Below are 23,989 nucleotides of genomic sequence, written 5' to 3' on the forward strand. Positions count from 1 at the left end.
CAAGCCAACCCAGGTAAAGACCAGGGAGCCATTTCTGTGCGTTCTTGTTCTCATGTTTTCCTCCAGGTCTGCACCTGTCCCTTGAGCCACACAGAGACTCAGGTGATGCATCTCCCCCTTATAATTATTCTTATTCTTGCCAAATCACCAGGGATTGAGACAAATCAGCCAAACATCAGAATCAAGGCTAAAGTGAGGTAATTTATTACACTGTGCCTGAAACGTTTCTTGCAGAAAATATACCCTGTGCCATGAATCACATTTCTGGTCCAATTCTCAGGGCTCAGATTAATCATCAGATTGTAAGAGCACCAAAAAGTCCATCCATTGAATTTTTAAGTATACCTTTTCAGCTGTTTCTGGGTGAGCCAACTTTTGTTAGTTCATCAACAGATCTCTCTTCTCTCTTGATGCAATAACAAAGTCTATTGTTTCAATAACTTTTCTTTATTCTCCTTCTGATTCCCCTGGAGCCTTTATCTAAGTTTTCTCTCCTACAAGCCCAACTTTCAGGCCCTGTGGCACAGTAGTCATGGCTTTTGCCATAAGATCTTTCTTCCAAATTGCCCTAAACAGTTTCAGCTGGTAAGAAGTATGGAATACACACCCTACACCACAAATGAGAAGTGACTGGTTCCTCTCTTCATTTTCACTGGAAGCCCTGCCCAAACTCTGGATCATGTTTAGCTATAGGATCCCCCAAATTGAATATTTTAGAGTCTCACTACAAACATGGTGTGTGTGTGTGTGTGTGTGTGTGTGTGTGTGTGTGTATGTGTGTGTGTCAGATTGTGGCCACTCTAAGCAACTGGAACGATCTCCCTCAGGAGGTTGTGGACTCTCCTTCCTTGGGTGTTTATAAGCAGAGGTTGGGTGGCCACCTTTCATGGATGCTTTAGCTAAAATTCCTTCATTGCAGGGGGTTGGACTAGATGCCCCTTGGGGTCCCTTCCAGTTCTATGATTCTATGATTCACCTGCAGACCTAAGTAATGGATTAGTGTTCCCCCCAACATTAAATGAGACCCCATAACTCCTATTTTTGTTCAGCAGCCCAATGAATGTGAAGATTGTATTTGGGGTACATTATGTGATGCCTCTGTCACTGTCTCATTGTTCTTGAGTATAAAGCTCAGAGTTTCCCTGGCCTTCTGTGCGGCCCTTCTTCTCCCCTTTTCATGAAAGGGCCTCACCACCCAGTTTTTAGTGCTGGTTGTGACCATTCTGTGTGACCGTTGCATCAATCCTGAACACAAAGAATGGGTTTTGATTTTCACTGATCTTTCATGCAGTCCCTGCACCCTCATTCTGGTTCAAGAGCCCATTTAACAAAAAGGTTAGTCTTGGTGGGTTCTGCTGCCTTTAAGTGACTCATCATAACTTGTCTGAAGTAATGGGTTTGGGCTTCCTCTTAAACCTACATGTGGGCCCTGAATTCCCTCTTCAATTTTAAGGCCCAGTGAAACTAAATATTTTTGGAGTGTCATGTAACTTTTCTATGAGCCCAGCCTATTGCCTTGGTCCTAAACAACAGGTTTCATTTCTGGCAAGCCATCTATGGGGCCCTGGAATCCTGAGGGGCGCCTTTGATGAATATAGTGCTTTAGGGTGTGTTGTAACCTCTTCATGATCCAATTCCATCATCCATAATTCTGAGGAAAAGGATTTTTTTTCTCTGTACCCTTTCAGGACCCATATGGAAGTTTGAGACTCAAAACCTTTTTTGTGGGGGTGTTAGAATTGGTGGTCTACCCCATAATGGTGGGGTAGACAGGTCGCAATACACAATTCAAGGTGAATCCACTCAACCATAAATCTCAGAAGGTGCATAGATATTTCTGCAGCCATTCAATGCAGGCCTCCTCCTGCTTCAAAGGACAGACGTGTGCCTAGAAAGTGTGGGACAAATATAAGTATGGATAAGCCTTTGGAAATGTCCTTTGGTTCTTCTATCAATCATTTCTTTTTGTATTTTAATAATGGTTGCCTTGACAGAGAAGTAGTATAGAAAGGCAGGAAACATGCAAATCTTGAGTTGGAGAAGAGATATTCCTTCCCTTGTTAATAATTTGAAATTTGAAATAAATTTATTACGGCCATTGGCCCATATCGACAACAATACATCAGAATTTATCCATAAACAATACAATTAAAACGGTTCCAAGTTAAAACACCCATATAGAACCAATTTTACTTCAGTTAAGTAAACACTATACACAATAAGCTCCCTCTATGTAAACTGCAATTCAGATCCATCAGATTTTGGGGGGTATGCATCTTAGTTCTGGCACTTATTGATGGTTCTTGAGTTTAGCTAAGCTGTCAGAGACATACAGTGATCCATTTCTCCTCTTTTGAAATAAAACATTAATCAGGTATCTAGCGACTGCAAGGGATCTACTTGAGTCTTCGTCGTTTAATAAGTATATTATTTGGGCTTCCTGAGGACTGTCAGCAATTCTCGATAAATATGGGGCCAGAAACTTGGACCGTGCAGCCGAATGTAATGGACAACAGAAGATTATATGATATAACGATTCTATAGATCCACTTTTACAGTCACAGAGGAGTGAGATCTGTCCGTTGGAGAGTCTGTTACCCAACACGTTTGTTGATAATAAAGGTTGTTTGTGTTGGTTTCCACATTCCCTTTGCAGAGTGCAGGCTCGGAGTGGGACATTCCCCATGCCATGCTTCATTTTCAGACATGCTTTGTATTCAAAATTAATTCAGCACTCACACACACCCTTCCTTTAACCAGCTGCACTCCTCTCTCCTCCTCCTCCTCCTCCTCCTCCAAGCATGTGAGGAGCTGCTTCTCAAGAGGCATTTACATGGAGGAAAGCTGCTCAGCTGAGTGAGAATAAGGAAGTAAAGTTATGGGAGCATTGTCTTGTCTGCTCAGAAGGCATACTGAATTGAAATTACAGGCAGGTAGCCATGTTGGTCTGCCATAGTCGAAACAAAATACAGTGGTACCTCAGATTACAGATACTTCAGGTTACAAACGCTTCAGGTTACAGACTCCACTAACCTGGAAGTAGTACTTCAGGTTAAGAACTTTGCTTCAAGATGAGAACAGAAATTGTGCGGCGGTGGCATGGCAGCAGCAGGAGGTCCTATTAGCTAAAGTGGTGCTTCAGGTTAAGAACAGTTTTAGGTTAAGAACGGACCTCCAGAACAAATTAAGTTCTTCACCCGAGGTACCACTGTAAAAAAAATCCTTCCAGTAGCACCTTAGAGACCAACTAAGTTTGCTATTGGTATGAGCTTGCATATCTGTGTGCATATCTGAAGAAGTGTGCGTGCACATGAAAGCTCATACCAATAACAAACTAATTGGTCTCTAAGGTGCTACTGGAACGAATTTTTCCCCCGCTTCCCTGTGAGAGGCCAGCCCTCCGTCCAAGAAAATGTCAATTGTAAGGCTGTTAGGCCTGGGCTGCCCCAAAGTGACTAGCAGTTCAAGTGAGGAGGGTGTGGCAGCTCAGAGTTGGGAGCTAGATCTGGGAGTTTTCACTAACATTCCCCACCCCCTACTACTACCCACACACATGGACATCCATAAATTCTTGAGGATATTTCCTTTGTAATTATCAAAATCACAGTGGTTTCCACACATCTTCTGCTCAAGAGAGCTCCAGAGACTTGCCCAAACATCACATTTGAGTGCTCTGAAGTAAACATGAGAATTGAGAGAGAATCTTGCATGTGAGGTGGGAAAGACAGGTGTATAAATGCCTTTTGTTTCAATGAGACTTTGGGCTGGAATTTGGGACAGGTAAGTTGGACGATGACGGTGTGAGGTTGACTTCCATCCCCTTTAAAAGTGAAGCCGTGGCTGGGCTCCATCAACATTAGGAAAGCCGCTGAATGTCGCAAAAAGCGTTTGGCTTCCTCTAATAATTCTCTAGTTGAGAGGAGCAGTCACAAGGAAGGGAGCTGTTCCAAGTATACAGAGAATGGCACTGCTGCTGCTGCTGCTGCTGCTTCTTCTGCTTCTGCCTTATGTGGATTGTGGAGTGAAATGCCCCTTGACTCTGGAGAGAGATGAGATAGACCCATCCTGTTATTCCAGACCAGGAGACCACCTCATTGGTGGGGTCATCTCTGCCACAATGGCTATATTTATTCCACACACTTTCAAGGAGTCTCCCTCTACCAACTTCAGCCAGTAAGTAAATTTCTAGCGTTACAGATGCTCCTTTAGCTACAAAATTCATGAGTCCCAATTCCAGGTTCTCTCCTTCTCACAAGCTTGTGGCTAAAGGGGTCTGTTCTTGGTTTTGCAAGTGGAAAAGTCCAGGGCACCCTCCCTCCACAAATGAATTGCGGAGCAACCACAGTCAGGGGCTAATGCTGTCAAACAGTAAATGTGTCCTACCATTTAAGGAACCTTTAAAGTATTTTATCTGCTATTGTTCTTTAATTGAGGGTCAGCTGTTGAGTTTTAGGCTTTAGCTTCCCTTAAATCTTTCTATCTGTCATTATTCTTTGAAGGGCTGTGCATGACTAATTCCATCACTCGAATTATCATCTGCATCACTTTTGTTTTCCAAAGGATAATAGCTATTGGCTGAACAACACTATTCAGCCACCTGCAAATCATGAAATAAGGATTGGTTGTTGAGCTTCCAGTTTTTGCTCTGGATCAAGATAAGAATAAGTAAAGTTCTAGAAACTGAATTCAGAAGTTTATATTGTTGTGAGTTTGGGGAAACCCATTGCCGAAGTAGCCAAGTCTGCTTCTTGGTAATGCTTGATTTCTGCTTGCATGCAAGCTTGTATGTAGCTTTGGGAGAAAGAAGGCTTTCTGAGGTGTTAATGCTGTGAGCCCCTGCATCGTAGGCTCGGGTTGTACTGTATGTGTAAATAAATTGTATATCATAAAGACACCACAGTGTCCGATTTGCCTCATTCCAAGTAAACTGAACTATGGGTAAGTGTTTGGAACCCCTGGAATCTTGCATGCAACACTATTATCTTTAAAAACTTGTCAAAAAGTCAGAACTGAATGTGATATATTGGTAGAATGCTGGATAATGATTGTGTGCTATGTACATTTTTGCAGGAAAGCAGGAACAAGTTACTGGCTGTTCCTGTCCTTTTTGTTTGCCATTCGGCAGATCAACCAGAATCCCAGGCTCTTGCCCAACATCACACTAGGTTACAGCATCCATGATAATTTTTTTCATGGAAGGGTGACGTATGAAGCTTTGGCAGACCTGCTCTCTGCTGGGCAAGTGACTGTTCCAAACTTCAACTGCGGGGAACAGAATAAGCTGCTTGCTGTTCTTGAAGGGACTGACTCTGACTCTCAAAACTCCATCCAGATTTCTACCATGTTGGGCCTCTATAAAATCCCACAGGTAGGAATGGAGAGGGGTGTGTCATTTTCTGGCTGGGCTTAATTCTGGAGAATTTAAGGGGGTGGCACAATGTTATCCTCAACAAAATGAAAAAGACTTTGGACATCAACACATTGAATAAAGTGGATCAGAAATGGTCAGGTAGTGTGTCGAATGGTGATTCTAATCTCTCTCTCTCTCTCTCTCTCTCTCTCTCTCTCTCTCTCTCTCCCTCTCTCTCTCTCTCTCTGTGTGTGTGTGTGTGAATGAGGAATGGAAAAGAATGTCCATAATGCCAGCGGCCATGTAAATAAAAATAGAGGAAAGTAGAAAAGTTTATCCCGAGTGAAACAGTGTTGGTGTGTTTATTAATTTAAAACATTTACAACCCACGTATACAATCTAAATTATAAACAAATAAAAACTGGTTTAAGTTATTTACAGGTGTGGAGATTAAAATTGAGCCCAATGTTAGGTGTCAAGGAAAGCCTTGGGGGTGGGACATATTTATTGTATAATTATTTGTTATGCACTGAAATAAATATTTCAGCTTTGATACAAAACAAGCCAACAGTCTTCCATTTTTTGCCAGCTCAGCTATGCTTTTGGCTCAAGTCTTCTGAATGACAAGAGGCAGTTCCCCTTTTTCTATCGGACGGTCCCCAAAGAAGATGCCCTGTACCCAGCGATTGTCAAGCTGCTCCACCACTTCAAGTGGACATTCATTGGTCTCATTGCTCCACACACCGAAAACGGAGAGAGGTTCATGAGGACTTTGCCGCCTGTGCTCCTAGAGAGTGGCATTTGTGTTGCCATCTCAGAAAGCTTCCTCCAACAACTAGGAAATAACAGAGTGAGATTCAGTCCTTTTCAATTCATTGAGTGGAGACAAGTCAATGTATTTATCTACTATGTAGAAACCATTTATTTTGAATCGGGAATAAAAATTATGGAATATCTAATCAATATGTTTATAAAACCCACTGCAAGGAAAATCTTGATCACAACAGCGATGTGGGACATCTCCTTAGAATTCCTGCAGAGTGATTTAGATTTCCAACATATCCATGTTCTTTTTTCTTTCTTTGTTGGGAAAAGTGAATTGGCAAAATATGATGGTTTTCCACAGTATTACTTTGCTATCAAGAAGTTTTGGGAGGATAGCTTTAATTGTTCCTATGTAAAGCATGCATTGTCAGTGAAAGGCCAGACAAGATGCAGAGAGAGAGAGAACCTGGAGATGCTGCCCCAAGATGATTTGGAAAGAACCCTCTCTCTAGACAGTCGCAGGATTTACAACACGGTCCAAGCTGTGGCGCATGCCTTAAACGCTGCATATTCCTCTAGATCTAAGCGGAAGGTGACAAATGGTCTGGAAGTTCAAAGGCTACAACCATGGCAGGTATTTCCTTTCCCATCACTGACATCTCTTACATGACCTTCAATCGTACTATTCCAGAATAACTGTCTTGGAGATTGTCTAAGAAATTGTGGAATGTAGTGGGGAGATGAAATTTTGCAGACCGGTTTGTGCCGTGAACTAAATGGGTTCCTTTTTAGGCCCCCTCAGAGGACACAGCACCCCACACTGGCTTAACTCCCTCCTATTCAGCTGAGTAAACACCCTCCCTACGTAAGAATTCCCTTGGGCAAATGAAATGGTCTTGCACAAGATCTCTTTCCCTAAGGCTTCTTCCCTCCTGACTGGGGTGCTATGTCAGAACCAACTGAGCTCCACAAAACTCCAGCCTTTTTCCAAGGGACTGGAACCTGTATTGTCTGAGTGTCTCATTTACTTATTAGGAGAGAGGTGGGTATATTCTGGCGGGGTTTCGCCAGCCACTCTGGGCGATGTTTAACAGAATGTTAAAAACATGATAAAACATCAAACATTAAAAACTTCCCTAAACAGGGTTGCCTTCAGATGTCTTCTAAAATAGTTGTTTATTTCTTTGACATCTGATGAGAGGGTGTTCCACAGGGTGGGCGCCACTACTGAGGAGGCCCTCTGCCTGGTTCCCTGTAACCTCACTTCTCGCAGGGAGGGAACTGCCAGAAGACCCCCGGAGCTGGACCTCAGTGTCTGGGCTGAACGATGGAGGTGGATACACTCCTGCAGATAGACTGAGCCAAGGCCATTTAGGGCTTTAAAAGTCAGCCCCAAACTTTTTTTATTAAATTGAATGAGGCATGCCCCCAAATAAGTATATGGGTTGACAGTCTGGGCCAATGTCAGAGACATTGCTCCCCTGAGCGATCCTATTGGAGGAGTAGTCCCAGCCCAGGCGCTGCAATGTCTTGAAAGGAACCGGTGACTGTTAACGGCTCGGAACGTGACTTGTACCTAATAAATTGCTTTAACACTGGAGGAGTCAACTGGCTGCCTAATTACGCCAAGTAGTGAATCAGATCCTGACAGCGAACTTACATGTAGCCCACATTTGGGAGGCCTCTCAGCAACTTGAGTCTGCACCCAGCTTCAAATCAAAGGAAATTCAAGCTGGAAAAGGTCAGAGTTGGGTAGTCATGGTTGTTTCCCATATTCTAAACACTGCCCTTTTCTCTGCCATTCCAGCTCCACCCTTTCCTGGGAAATGCCCGGTTTCACAATTCTTCCATGGATGGAGTGTATTTGGATGAGAATGGAGAAGGGGGAGCTGTCTTGGATGTTATGAACTGGGTGAGATTCCCCAACAAGAGTGTCCTTAGAGTGTATTTTGGCACCATCAAGAAACAGGGGTCCCCAGACCTAAAGTTCACGTTAGCCCAACATGCCTCTGCATGGCCCAAATGGTTTAACCAGGTGGGCAAAATCATCCCTTTCATTTTATTGCATTTCCCATCCTGTTGCAGCTCTAATTATGGTTTCTTGCTTAGGGTGAGGCTACTTTCACTTGCCTGTCAACATCAACATTCAACATTTTTTTACAATCTAGCATGGTGTCTCTGTCAATCTGTGTATATGTAGGATTCAACTGTTTTGGAGTGCAATTTCCAGGGGGTTGTTTATTTTAGTAATTAGAAGAGGTGGTCAAGGTTTACCGCAACCCCTGCCATATTTAAACTGTAAAAGAAACCCAGAGGCGTGCTACTATGTCATGAGTCTACATGTGAGTTAGCACTCATCTGTATTCATACACACACTAAAGGGAGGTTTAGGATCTTTTGCTGGAGTTCTGACATGTGCCTGTTATGAATATGTGTTTACCTTATCCTAATGTCCAACAGAAGTTCACACCCGCATGCAAACAACTTGTAGAAAAGTGAGCTTGGCCATTTCCCCACAGAAAGCCACACTTAATAAAAAGGCAGAAATGCAAAGGGAAGAAAGAGTATAACTGTCCTTAAGCATCTGTATGTTGGTCCTTGAGAATTGTGGATGAGTTCTATTGGACATCGCAGAGCCAACTGACTACTAGCAAAGCCAAATGCCTACTGGAAAATCAGGGGTTTTAAATTGTGATCTTCATCTTAGGGAAGGGAAAGGGCTTTGAAATGAACAAGTCTTGCCCATTTCTCTCCTTGCCCTTCCGAGTGAGGAAATGGCTAAAGCTGGTCATCCTATTTCCTTCCCACCCTAGTGTGTGTGAAAGACTGTGATGTTGAGCCATTAACTGAACCCGACCATTGTCCCACCATCACCTTGATGCCCCCCCCCAACCATTCAGGACTTTGAATAGACTATCTATGGCAAAATTAAATTAAATTATTTTTAAATATGTTTTTACTACCTGCTCCCATATGTCTCTGCTGTGATACTGTGATACCCCCCCCCAAATGACTGCCCACCTATCAAATATATTTATTCTTTTAAAAACTCTATTTTAAAATCAGTTATAAAAATGATCGAGAGCACTGGAGAATAGCTGGTGGAAAAGCCCATTGGATGGCAGCCTTGAGAACTGCAGTTGTCTCCATGTCTGCTTTGATGCTTGTGCAACACCCATTGAAGGTTTCTGTGGTCCTTCTTTAAAAAATATGGTTAGCCACCTCCGATTAAACAGTGGTCTTTATTGGTGCAACATTTTACAGGGCAGAAGAGTAGAAGTATGTGCTTTCAAGAGTTTACAACCATGGAAGCAATATCATAAGATGATTTATTACAATCAGGTAGTACAGAAATTTCGTCATAGCTTTGAGTTTGTTAAAGCAATCAAGTAAATCCGCCATTCACCTTCTCTATTTTCCATGGTGTGTTACATGGAAGATTGATAAATGAATTTCCCTCTCTGTGGTGCTGCAACATGCTGTGCTAATTGACTGAACTATACTGCAGATCTCAACATTCACCATGGCAGATATTTGGGGGAGGGTGTCCTCCTCTAAGAACTTGGGCTCTGATCCAAGTAGCGACATGCTGAATTGGGCTCAGTAGCAAATACACAGCCAGTGTGGTTCTAGTAATCTCTTGTTCTGTTTTCCACACTTCTACCTCTGTCCCACTTGGCTGCTCCCACACTGAGCAGCCTGGCTGTTTCACTTCACACTATTTGCAGCTTCCAGGTTTCTTCATGTGTAGCCCCACAATAGAAGAACCAGGAGGTTAGTAGAGCATGTAGAACTGAGGCCAGCCTAACCCCAACCAGGAACATGCATGGCTAGTGAACCTGCCCGAGATAGGAATGCACACTCAATGCCACTAAGCCTTAATTGCAGGGTTCACATGAGAATCCTGGGCCTTCCCAAACCAGTGTCTCATTTCCATAGGGAAAAATAAATAGGCCTAACACAATTTCTTTGCTGCTTAGACCTTCCCTTCTTCCAAGTGTGTGGAAAGTTGCAGCCCTGGATTGGTCAAACGTGTTCAGGAAGGAATGCCACTCTGCTGCTATGATTGCGTTCCCTGTGCAGAAGGGACCATCTCCACTCAGGAAGGTGGGTAACGCCAGCAGAAAGGAAGAGGAAATCACTTCATTCCGATATACAGAGGGAAATTTAGAACTGATGATAACTCCAATACAGATTGGAGAAGTGGGCCCACATTAACCAAATAAATTTCAATAAGGGGGGGGGGATACAAGGTTCTGCACTTTGGCATGAATAACCAGCTGTACAAATATAAGATGGGGAATGCCTGGCTTGCCATTAGTACCCATGAAAAGGATCTAGGGAATTAGTAGACCACAAGTTTAACAGGAGTCAATAGTGTGATGCATAAGCAAAAACAGCTCATGCTGTTCTAAGCTGCGTCAACAGAGGTCTAGTGTCCAGATCAAGGAAAACCATAGCACTGCTTCATTCTGCCTTGGTCAGACCCCACCTGGAATATTGTGTCCAGTTCTGTGGGTCAAAATATAAGAAGATATGGACAAGCTGGAACGTGTGCAGAGGAGGCTGACCAAGACGATAAAGGATCTGGAAACTAAGCCTTAGGAGCAATAGTTGAAGGAGTTGGGTATGTTTGGCCTGGATAAGAGGGAACTGAAAGGACATACTTTAGCCATCTTCAAATACCTAAAGGGCCGTCACATTGTTTTCTCCTGCCCCAATGAGTAGGACCTGAAAAACTGTCTTCACGTTACAAGAAAGGAGATTCCGACTAAACATCAGGAGGAACGTTTTGATGGTAAGGCCTATTTGACAGTCTTCCTCAGAAAGTGATGCACTCTCCTTCCTTGGAGGTTGTTAAGCAGTGGTTGGACAGCCACCTGTCATGGAAGCTTTCATTGAGATTCAAGGGGGTGGACTAGATGACCCTTAGGTCATGCTACCCATTGTTTTCACCACCAATGGATGGCATACCTGTTGCCTCAAGCAGTCCATCATCCTTGATTTTATTGATACTGATTCCTGATTTCCTGGGTCATATGCAATTATTTTTTACTGGATATAGTTATGTGTCTTCTAGTGGGAACTACTTTGATATCACAGTCTGCACATTAAAAGCAATACAGAAGGATATAAAGTTGGTCTTGTTCTTTCCAGATGCTGAACATTGCACCAAGTGTCCAGAAGATCAACATCCAAACGAGGCCAGAGATCAATGTCTCCACAAGAGCTTCAACTTCCTGGCTTATGAAGAATATTTGGGGGTTCTCCTGGCTTCCTTGACCATCGTTTTAACCCTAAGTGCAGCCTTTGTGCTAGGAATATTCATTAAGTATAATGAAACTCCCATAGTCAAAGCCAATAACAGGGACCTCTCTTATATCCTCCTTGTTTCCCTCTTGCTTTCCTTTTTGTCCTCCTTCCTCTTCATTGGAAGGCCAAGGAAAGTGACCTGTCTTCTCAGACAAATGGCCTTCAGCATCATCTTCTCAGTTGCCATCTCTTCCGTGTTGGCCAAAACCATCACTGTGGTGCTGGCCTTCCTGGCCACAAAACCAGGAAACAGAGTGAAGAGATGGCTGAGGAAGAGTCTGGCCAACTCCATTGTCATTTCCTGTTCCATTGTCCAAGTTGTCATCTGCACCATCTGGCTGGGAATCTCTCCACCCTTCCCAGAGTCTGACATGAGCTCCCAGCCCAGAGAGATCATCCTGCAATGCAATGAAGGGTCTATTGCCATGTTTTATGGTGTCCTTGGCTACATGGGCTTCCTGGCCTCCATCTGCTTCACAGTGGCTTTCTTAGCTAGGAAGCTGCCTGGGGCCTTCAATGAAGCCAAGCTGATCACCTTCAGCATGCTGGTCTTCTGCAGTGTTTGGGTCTCCTTTGTGCCCTCCTATCTGAGCACAAAGGGGAAATACATGGTGGCTGTGCAGATCTTCTCTATTTTGGCTTCCAGTGCTGGGCTTCTGGGCTGCATCTTCTTTCCCAAGTGCTACATAATTGTACTCAGGCCTGATTTGAATACAAAGGAGGATCTAATGACAAAATCAAAAGATGGTATTTGATCTTGTTCTATGGAAATGGTTTGATGATTTAGAGTTAGTGTTCTATCAGATTCTGAATCTGGCAAATGGCGAATCCACCATGTTTCAGCGAAAGAATACTACTTTCTATGCAGCTAGTGCACACCTAGGTTCAACTTGCAGAAAACAATGTGTATGACTCCTTGTCGGATGGATTTAAAATATGTCTAAATGACTAAGCTTTACTTTTAATTGTGCTGTTTTAACTTGGAAAACATGACATCATTTGAGTGTTGTCTTCTTAAAAATCATACTCTTTGGCAGTTATTAAAATACTAATTTAAAAGAAAATGGATTAGGACTGCTTCCAAAACATCTTTGAGCAGAGGTGGCAACATGCAGTCTCTCTAGTCTCAAAGCCAAAGTCAGCTCCTTGAAATAAAAATTGCTTGAGTATCTCTACCTTGAGCTCCTATTTAACTCTGAATGGAGTTGCGGTTGCTGCTGCTGTTTTTCCACTACCATGATGAGTGGAGAGATTCTCCCTCATTCATCTGGGCTATCTCTGATTCTCTGTAGCTGAAGCCCCGTCTCCTGACTTCTTTAGACATGGCAGAACTTGTCATAAGGAAGTCAATCCACCCAAGATTAGCTCCAGCTGGCCCTCTGGCATATAAGAGGCAGGGCAAAACTGCTAAAATAAACACACAGAGACACATTTAATCCATAGATAACAGGTGGTGGGGAGCCCTAGATTGTGGAGGGTGGGGACAAGGTCACACTATCTGTGACACCCTCCTGCAAGGGGATCAAAAAAGGCGCTCATTTGGACTCCCAGTGGAGCATGGCAAACTGGAAAGAGTCCATTGCTTGCTCATCTGCCAGCATGGATAATTATTTGGTGATAAAAGGTGGTCAGAATATCTGACTGCCAAGAATTTCTCTCCTAGGGTCAATGAGAGATTAATAGGCAGGCCTCAGAAGTTCTGGAAAGACACTCGTCCATCATTATCAAGATGAAGATTAAACCTCCGAAGACATAGGGGGAGGGGTTTGTTCAGAACATGGGGTTACAGCAGCTCATACACTGAATAATTGTCCTTCAATTAGGGATTCAAGTTTACGTCATTATTCTTTGGCTTTTAAAAAAGATTGGAAAGAAAAGTTCACTGGGCTCCCTATTTGCCCATTAAACAGCACCCAGGGACAGTAGTTGCTAAGGGCTACAAAATAATATAAAAAAATCATAACAGGCTGAAAATGTCCTCAAGAAGCATTAAATATCGGCTAACTTAAAAAGATATACCGGACTGTGACTTTATCAACTATTTACGATGTATTATTAATGTTTTTGCCCAAAGAGGAAGGCTTAAAGACTCCCAACTAATAATGTCTGAAGAAAGCGCTATCGCTATCGCTCTCTCTCATACACACACACACACACACACACACACACACACAATATTACATGTTACAAAGTGAGTTATATCTTTTGGTATCACCATACTTAAATATTTAATAGATTTCGAACAAATGTGGAAATGATACTCCTTAAATGAAAGGGTAAGTCAATTTTGCAGTTTGCAGAGTATTGTGATATTTAACCAAAAACATCTATCAGCATAAACACATGAACTGTAAAATGAGGTTTAGAAACAATCAAAAGAATATCATCTGCGTATGAATTCAATTTATGTTCAACTGAATTGTGGACTACTCCATAGATCTCCCTATGTTGTCTAATAGCAGAAGCAAATATGAAAAAGCAAGGGTGAAATCAGACATGCTTGTCTAGTTCCTCTAAGTTGGGGTGCTCCAATGCACAGTCCCAAGAGCTGCATGCAGCCCTCGAGACCTTTGTCTCCTTCCAGAAGCCAAGTGTGGGGCCTGTGGACCATAGAGCTTCCTGCGGTGGCTGGGGGTGGGACACCTCAGTTGACCTGTGTCTCAACATGGTCCATATTCAAGTATCACGGCCTGGCTGGATGAGGAGGAGCGGGGGAGCCTCCCATCCAAGAGCCCCTCAAGGAAGACAGGGAAGATGAGGACTGAACCCCTGGGTCCTGGTGGTGGGACAAGGGGGAAGGGCTGAGCTGGGAGGTGCTGGAATCAAGGTGGCTGTCAGAAGGTGGAGGCCCTTCCAGGACAAGGCCGGAGGCTGAGTGTCTCAATGTGAGCAGAGACACAGACAGTGAGGAATCGGGGGTACACCTGCCATCCCACAGCAGAACAGTCTCAGTCCTGCTGGCTCTCCTCCTCTCACACCCTGATCTAGAAGAGTCCTACATGTTGACAGACAGACCCAGAATGACCTCGCTGTCTCCCCAGCTTCTTCTTGACCTGCAATGGCCCGGCACTTCCCTGTCAGCCCTTGTGATACAGAAGCACGAACCTTCTAAACCTTCAGCCTTCCACATCCCAGGCATGACCTTGCTCAAGCTTGCAGTGGTGCCGCACTCTTGTGCAAGTCAGTAGGCTCCCGCGAGAGCATGGCACCAATCTATGTGCATCCCAATTTACATCAGAGGAATGTTGGAAGGTGTGGAATGAGCTTCTTTCACCAAAGTTAGACTTTTTAGCTGCCCATTCTGTTATGCCTCTCAGAGTTTGAAGGCACATGTGGGAGTTTTTGCAAACATGTTTTTCACCAGCCTGCACCTGCGCATGAAGCCATGTAAAGAACTGAGGGCATTTCAGAGCCCACGCTTTTCCCCTTTATAATTATCAAAATCATAGAGGGGTTTTTCTTTCATCTTCTTCTCAACAAAGCTCCAGAGATTTCTCCAAAGATCACCTTTGAGTCCACTTAAGGAGATATCTGAATTGACAACAACATACGGTCATTAAGACCGTAAAAAGGATTGGTGCATAAAGGCCTTCTGTACCACTGACAATTTGGGTTCAGATTTAGGACAGGCAAATTGCTATACAAGGGTGCAAGGCTGACCTCTATTCCTTCTAGGTGTGAAGTGTTGGTTGCATCCCATCAACATTATCTAATTATCTTCTAGTTCAGGGGAGCAGTCACAGACAAGGAAGGTGTTCCAAGCAGGCACAGAATGGTACTGCTTCTCCTGCTCTTGGTGCCTCATGCAGACTGTGGAGCGAAGGCAAAATGCCCCTTGACTTTGGAGAGAGACTGGCTAGAGCCATTCAATTATTACAGGCCAGGAGACCACCTCATTAGTGGAGTCTTCTCTGCCACAGCTGCTGTATTAAATCTGTGGCACTTCAATGAGCCTCCCTCTACCAGCTTTCGGAAGTAAGTCAATTTATGGGGATGGGGTTATTGCTGCTCCATGTAATATCGATTTTTACTTATCATCCTTTTGGAGCTGTAGTGTATCTGTGTACTTTGGTCCTGCCAGGTTGTGGTGCTTGGGGGTCTATATTTTTAATTCTTTATTTTCTTTCTTTTTTAATGTTTGCATTCTTTTTTAAAACAAATCAATAAAATTACTTATAAAAATAACAGGCTTGGAAGGGACCCGAGGGGAAGGGAGGAGAGTGTGAGAGAGGGGGAAAATAGATGTTCTGTGTTACTTAATGAGCCTCTAAAAACCTTTTCTCTCCTATTATTCTTTGAAAGTCTGTGCCCATCTAATTCCATCATGAAAAATTCACTCTATTTTAGTTTTGTTTTCCAAGGGATAATGGGTCTTGATTGAACAAGGCTTTCCCACCAGTCAGGCATTATCAATTGGGGATTGGCTGTCAAACATCTGAACTTGGATCAGTGTTAGTATGATTAAATTCTAGATATTGAATGCAGGACTTTAGATTATCCTTAGAAGCTTGTCAAAAAAAGCAAGAGTTGGAAGTGATATATTCACTGAATGCTGGAGGAGAGGCTGTGATATGTACATTTTTTCAGGAAAGCGGGAACAAAGTACTGGCTGCCCCTGTCCTTCTTCTTTGCCATTCAGCATATCAACCAGAATCCCAGGCTCTTGCCCAACATCACTCTGGGCTACAATATCTATGAGAACTTTTTTCAAGGATGGTTGACATATGAAGCTTTGGTAGACCTGGTCTCTTCGAGACAGGCGAATGTTCCAAACTACAACTGTGGAGGACAGAATAACTTGATTGCTGTTCTTGAAGGGGCTGACTCTGACTCTGAGAACTCCATCCAGATTTCAAGCATGTTGAGCATCTATAAAATGCCACAGGTAGGAATGGAGATGGTGGGATCATCTCACTGTGGTTCTCAGCCATGAAAGTGTTGGGTAGTATCAACTCAGAATGAGGAAGACATTGGATGTCAAGGGATTGAAGAAAGGAGATAAGGAATGGTCAGATGAATTGCTATGCTCTTTTGGATATTACCTGTCCTTCCTCTCTTCCATTTGTGTCAAATGTGTGTGTGTGTGTGTGTGTGTGTGTGTGTGTGTGTGTGTGTGTGTGTGTTTGTATGCCTGTGCATATAAAATGAGAAGGAAGGGAACTTCCCTCATACTAGTCACCATACCACTAAAAAATGAATAAAGCAGAAAAGTTTCCCCTGAGTGAAACTGTGAAATTTTGTTTATTAATTGAAAACTTTCATAACCCACTCAATAATTAAAAAACCTTTTAGTAGTGCACCACATAAAGCAGTAAGAAAATTGTTGAAATGTACAGTATAATACCAGTAAATTAGAAGGATAAAAGCTTATTTTAAAAGATGAAAACAGGAACTGAAGGACTTCATAAAGATAAAGATGGGATGCAATCTTATGTGCCAAGGAAAGTCTGAGCAAAAAAAGCAACGTGTCTTTATAAAGAAAATATATGTTATTGGGGCTAAGAACTATTTCGTCTTTGATCCCAAACACTGCAATCCAACAGTCCTTCTTTTCTTGCCAGATCAACTATGCCTTTGGCTCCCATGTTCTGAATGACAAGAGGCAGTTCCCCTTTTTCTATTGGATGGTCCCTAAAGAAGAGGCCGTTTACCCAGCTATAGTCAAGCTGCTCCATCACTTCAGATGGACGTTCATTGGTCTCATTGCTCCAGACACTGAAAACGGAGAGATGTTCATGAAGACATTGACACCTATGCTTGAAGAGAGTGGCATTTGTGTTGCTGTCTCACAAAGTATTCCACCACTTAATCCATACCGTATGAGTTTCAAACTTGCTCCATCAGAAAAGTGGCAACAAGTCCATGTATTCTTATATTACGTAGAATCTACTTATTTCTTTGTAGGAATTAAACTTGCAGAAATGATATTTGACCAGCTCGTCAAACCCACTGTGGGGAAAGTCTTGATCTTCACACCTATGTGGGATTTGAGTGTAGACTTAATTGGGTTAATCAACAGTGGTTTACATTTCCAGCACTTTCACAGTATTCTTTCTTTCCCTATTGGGGCAAATAAATGGGCAAAATATGGTGATTTTCATGCCTTTTACTTTGCAATTAAGCAGTTTTGGCTGGAAGCTTTTACTTGTTCCTATTTAGAGTACACATTGTCAGTGAAACGATGGACAAGATGCAGAGAAAGAGAGGAACTGGAGATGCTGCCCCAAGAATATCTGGAAAGACTCTTATCTCTAAACAGCTACAGGATTTACAACACTGTCCAAGCTGTGGCCCGTTCCTTAAATGCTGCATATTCCTCCAGATCTAAGTGGAGGTTGAAGGACAGTCTGGAAGTTCAAAGGTTACAGCCATGGCAGGTATTTCCTTTCCCATCACTGTCATCTCTGCCAAACATGACAATCAATTGTACAATTCCTGAATGGTTGTCTTGGAGATTGTATGAGAACTTGGGGAATGTGGTGGGAAGGTGAGATTTTGAAAACCCCTTTGTGAAGTGCCCTGAATTGGACCCTTTTTATCTCCTCTAAGACGATAGTCTCTCTGGGAACAGTTCCTACCACTGGCCTAATCTCTTCTCTGCCTTGCAGTGGCCCATTTGACCCCCACCCCCTCCATAAGAATTCCCTTGGGCAGGGAAGATGGCATTGCACAGGCTCTCTCTCCCAAAGCCTTCTTCCCTCCTGTTTAGGGTGATACTTTGGCACCTACTGAGCTCCACTGAGCTCTATCCTTTGTCCAAAGATTGTGCGTGTTGTTGGAGCCTGTATTAAGTGTCTGAGTGACTCATCTTCTCATTGCAATAGAGTCTGATACACAGTCATACTTCGGGTTACAGACGTTTCAGGTTGCGTTTTTCAGGTTACAGACCCGCTGAAACCCGGAAGTTCCGGAACAGGTTACTTCTGGGTTTCGGATGTTGCGCATGTGCAGAAGCGCTGAATCGCAACCCGCATGTGCACTGACGCACCGCTGCAGGTTGCGAATGCTGCAGGTTGCGAACATGCATCCTGCACAGATCACGTTCGCAACCCGAGCGTCCAATGTATACGGACACTTGTCATATTTCTGGCGTATTTATATTCCGATCCCATTAATATGCTTTGAACTAAATTTTCCATTTCATATAGAGTATCTTGAATATTTTTTATCTTGAATATTTTTATACAGAGCAGCTAATAGCTGCAGTCATCATCTGAGGTCTTTCTTCGTGTCCTTCCTTCATGAGAAGTCTGGAGGGTGGCAACACGAGACTGAGCCTTTTCTGCAGTGGCTCCCCGGTCGGAGAATGCTGTCTCCAGGAAGGTTTGTCTGGCACCTTCATTGTACATCTTTTGGTGCCAGATTGGAGTCACATGCAGCTCAGAACACAGAGGCAGGCACTTCTTAACCATTTATTCAAGAAAACGGCATATGACTCAGCAAAACTTCCCATTCGGTCTTTTATCTTTTTAAAAGTTTTTGTTTATACTTTTAAAATATACACATTTTATTAGTTAGTCCAGAAATCAGCATACAACTCAGCAACATTTCCCAAATGGTCTTTTCTTCTTCTTTATAGTTTTATTTATACTTTTCTAATTTATACATTTCATTAGTTTTACAATCATTTTAATATTTCAAAGACTGACTTCCTTCCCCCTCTTTCTATGGTTCCTTAAATTTACTTTTTAATATCTTCTGCATATCCAAATTCATTTAATTTGCTCTTTAAATTATCTACTTTAAATATATATTCTTATGAAATTGCAGGATGTTACAATAATCCACGGGACGCGGGTGGCGCTGTGGGTAAAATCTCAGTGCCTAGGACTTGCCGATTGTATGGTCGGCGGTTGAATTCCCGCGGCGGGGTGAACTCCCGTCGTTCGGTCCCAGCTCCTGCCCATCTAGCAGTTCGAAAGCACCCTTAACTGCAAGTAGATAATTAGGTACCGCTTTATAGCGGGAAGGTAAACGGCGTTTCCGTGTGCTGCGCTGGTGCAGGCTCGCCAGAGCAGCTTTGTCACGCTGGCCACGTGACTCGGAAGTGTCTCCGGACAGCGCTGGCCCCTGGCCTCTTAAGCGAGATGGGCGCGCAACCCCAGAGTCGGACACGACTGGCCTGTACGGGCAGTGGTACCTTTACCTTTACCTTTTACAATAATCCTGCCAATGTTTTTAGATGTTTGCAATTTATCTGTAAATATTCAATAAACCATTTCAAAATTCGTTTATAAAAAATTTGTTATGATGGTTTCTTATTCTTCTGGTAAGTTTTACCATTTCTGCATATTGCATTAGATTTTGTATCCATTTTTCATTTGCAGGGACTTCTGCTTCTTTCCTTTTTTAGGAGAGTAGCTGCTGTAGTTGCATACACAAATAATTTTTTGTACAATTTAGATACTTCTGTCCTTATCATTCCCAAAAGGTCCTTGGCTTCTCCAGCAGCCTCTTCACCCTTCTCCTCTGCTTCAGCTTCAGAGTCTGAACTGCTCCCCATCACCGACTCTCCCTGCTCATTATATCCTGTTGCCTCTTAAGCATCCAGCCCCTCATTGCAATCTTCTTCCTCTGAGCTCTCCCCAGTGTCCCACAACCAATCTCCTGGCTCTGAGCCTTCCTCCCCTGGGGGTTCCCTGGCTGGTGCTTCCCACCAAACTGCCCAACCAGTCCCTGACACTCTGTAGCCAATCCCAAATGAGAGCAGATCCAAGCATGAAATGTGCAGAGTTGAATAGTCAGTGTTGTTTCCCCTATTCTATATGCGGCCCTTTTCTCTGCCATTCTAGCTCCACTCTTTCCTGGGAGATGCCCAGTTTTACAATTCTTCAATGGACGGAGTGTATTTGGATGAGAACGGGGAACTGGCAGCTGACTTGGACATTGTGAACTGGATGGTGTTTCCAAATCGGTCCCTTCTTAGAGAGATCATTGGGAGCATCAATAGGCAGAAATCCCTAGACCTAAAGTGCACCATGGACCAGAATGCCACTGTGTGCCCCAAATGGCTCATCAAGGTGGGGAAAATAATTTGTTTCATTTTATTAGATTTCCCATCTGATAAGTTCAAATCATGCCACCATGTTTTGTGTTGCACTGCCTTTCAAATGCCTCCTGCATTCCTTGAAAATCTAACAGAAACTGCCTTGGTCGCGCTGGTTGATGATCTCCGGCGAGCTAGGGACAAAGGTGAGAGCTGTTTCCTAGTTCTGCTGGATCTCTCAGCGGCCGTTGATACAATCGACTATAACATCCTTCTGGACCGTCTAGAGGGGCTGGGAGCTGGGGGCACTGTTATACAGTGGTTTCGCTCCTTCCTCCTGGGCCGTGTTCAGAAAGTGGTGGGGGGGATGTGTGTTCAGACCCCTGGACCCTCGCTTGTGGGGTGCCTAAGGGTTCCGTCCTCTCCCCCATGCTTTTTAACATCTATATGAAGCCGCTGGGAGAGATCATCAGGGGGTTTGGGCTGGGTGTTCATCAATATGCAGATGATACCCAGCTCTAACTCTCTTTCAGATCAGAACCAGTGAAGGCGGTGAAGGTCCTGTGTGAGTGCCTGGAGGCGCTTGGAGGATGGATGGCGGCTAATGGATTGAGGTTGAATCCTGACAAGACAGAAGTACTGTTTTTGGGGGACAGGGGCAGGCTGGTGTGGAGGACTCCCTGGTCCTGAATGGGGTAACTGTGCCCCTGAAGGACCAGGTGCGCAGCCTGGGAATCATTTTGGACTCACAGCTATCCATGGAGGTGCAGGTCGATTCTGTATCCAGGGCAGCTGTCTACCAACTCCACCTGGTACGCAGACTGAGACCCTACCTGCCCACAGACTGTCTCGCCAGAATGGTGCATGCTCTGGTTATCTCCCGCTTGGACTACTGCAATGCGCTCTACGTGGGGCTAGCTTTGAAGGTGACCCGGAAACTACAACTAATCCAGAATGCGGCAGCTAGACTGGTGGCTGGGGGCGGCCGCCAAGACCACATAACACTGGTCTTGAAAGACCTACATTGGCTCCCAGTACGTTTCCGAGCACAATTCAAAGTGATGGTGTTGATCTTTAAAGCCCTAGACGGCCTCGGCGCAGTATACCTGAAGGAGCATCTCCACCCCCATCGTTCTGCCCGGATGCTGAGATCCAGCGCCGAGGGCCTTCTGGCGGTTCCCTCATTGCGAGAAGCAAAGCTACAGGGAGCCAGGCAGAGGGCCTTCTCGGTAGTGGCGCCCGCCCTGTGGAACACCCTCCCATCAGATGTCAAAGCGATAAACAACTACCTGACATCTACCTAAACATCTTAAGGCAGCCCTGTTCAGGGAAGTTTTTAATGTATGATTTTAGTGTATTTTTGGTTTCTGTGGAAGCCGCCCATAGTAGCTGGGGAAACCCAGCCAGATGGGTGGGGTACAAATAATAAATTTTATTATTATTATTATTATTATTATTATTATTATTATTATTATTATTATTATTAACAGTGGGTCCCTGTGAAACTCTGTATATGCATGAATCAGCTGCTTTGGGAGTGTAATTTCAAGGTGCGTCTTTTAGTAACTAGATGATGTGGCCACTGGTTTCCCCCTTCCCCTCTCATATCTAAACCACTAAAAACTTAAAATCTGTAAGAGAATGTGGCTTTTAGCAGCCTCAGTGCTGGCAATATTTCCTGAACTGCTCCTGTAAATCCATGTTCTACGGAACAACTTTCAGAAAAGTGTGTAATAGATTTGTTTGCAAAAAGAGATGGACTCCTAACTTGAACCCTTCTAGGAAATTTAACTATGGACCTCAAATGAATAAAGTTTAGCTATCTCTGATTAATACAGTGATCATGACACTTTATCATGTACAAGAGGGGAAACTGAAACAGAGCTGAGCAAGAGGGGAAAGGAAGCAGAAGGAACTAGGGCTTGGATCAAACAGGGAAACATTCTCATGAGAGGTTTTGCTGCAATCAAGCAGTATATAAATGTGGTCAAAGATAACCAGTTAAGTAATACATTGCTATCATCCTTAACACAGCAGCCTTAACACGTTTTCCTTGATGCCCCTTTATGCTTAGCCCCTGCCTACTTTCAGGTGTGTGGAAAGTTGCCAGCCTGGATTCTTCAAGGTAGTTCAGGAAGGAATGCTGCTCTGCTGCTATGACTGCGTTCCCTGTGCGGAAGGAACAATGGCCACTCAGGAAGGTGGGTGACACCAGAAGAAGGACCTGCCCTTGGGGAAGAGGACAAAGGATCTTTCTGGTGTCCGGGGTTTATTAAAGGGGAGTTCTAGAACTGATGCACTGCTACAACACAACTGGGCATCTTCCCCATTGGGTGTTCATACATGCTGTATTGACACATTGAATGACAATTAGAAGCCTACACAGAGAGGGAGAAAATCCTGAGATACAGGAATTTGGCATTATTTTGACTTAGTCAAACTTGGCACAAGAGACACCATGAACTCCCAGATGATTGTCAGGCACAAATGTTTCATATATTTCATAACAAGGTCCCCTTTGAGTGTCATCCCGTAATATTATTAGTACCAATAATTGCTCTCCATGGTTGTACACAATGGTTTTTATATTTTCTTTTAGTGGGGAACACTTTGGTATTACTTTTTGTTAAGGAAAAGCAGTAAAGTTGTTATTCCTTGTGTTCTTTCCAGATGCAGAGCGTTGCACCAGGTGTCCAGAAGATCAGCATCCAAACAAGAACAGAGATCAATGTTTGTACAAGATCATCACTTTTCTGGCTTATGAAGAACCTTTGGGGATCTTCCTAGCTTCTTTTGCCCTATTCTTATCCCTAACCACGTGTGTTGTGCTAGGAATATTCATTATATTCCAGGAAACTCCCATAGTCAAAGCCAACAACCAGAACCTCTCCTATATCCTTCTCATCTCCCTCCTGCTTTCCTTTCTGTCCTCCTTCCTCTTCATTGGAAGGCCAAGGAAAGCCACCTGCCTTCTCCGACAAATGGCCTTCAGCATCATCTTTTCAGTTGCCGTCTCCTCTGTGTTGGCAAAAACCATCACTGTGGTGCTGGCCTTCCTGGCCACAAAGCCAGGAAACACGATGAGGAGATGGCTGGGAAGGAGTCTGGCCAACTCCATTGTCATTTCCTGTTCCAGTGTCCAAGTTGCCATCTGCATCATCTGGCTGGGAATCTCTCCACCCTTCCCAGAGTCTGACATGAGCTCCCAGCCCAGAGAGATCATCCTGCAATGCAATGAAGGGTCTATTGCCATGTTTTATGGTGTCCTTGGCTACATGGGCTTCCTGGCCTCCATCTGCTTCACAGTGGCTTTCTTAGCTAGGAAGCTGCCTGGGGCCTTCAATGAAGCCAAGCTGATCACCTTCAGCATGCTGGTCTTCTGCAGTGTTTGGGTCTCCTTTGTGCCCTCCTATCTGAGCACAAAGGGGAAATACATGGTGGCTGTGCAGATCTTCTCTATCTTGGCTTCCAGTGCTGGACTTCTGGGCTGCATCTTCTTTCCCAAGTGCTACATAATTGTACTCAGGCCTGAGCTGAACACAAAGGAGCACCTGACAACAAAAGTTGGTTCTTAA

At 43.8% G+C, this 23,989-nt stretch overlaps 1 protein-coding gene across 1 annotated transcript; it reads left to right on the top strand.

The window, feature by feature from the left end:
- Positions 1-3,961: 3,961 nt before the first annotated feature.
- Positions 3,962-23,989, top strand: LOC310699282 (vomeronasal type-2 receptor 26-like; the record flags this gene model as incomplete). The annotated part of the gene is made up of 7 exons (XM_083486903.1): positions 3,962-4,173; positions 5,071-5,368; positions 5,940-6,749; positions 7,923-8,027; positions 10,096-10,222; positions 11,273-11,484; positions 23,297-23,989. The coding sequence occupies 7 exons, from the start codon at positions 3,962-3,964 to the stop codon at positions 23,987-23,989; spliced, it is 2,457 nt and encodes an 818-aa protein (XP_083343029.1).

This window comes from Podarcis liolepis (genome assembly GCF_965112155.1).
Source record: "Podarcis liolepis genome assembly, chromosome: 2".
Lineage (NCBI taxonomy): Eukaryota > Metazoa > Chordata > Lepidosauria > Squamata > Lacertidae > Podarcis > Podarcis liolepis.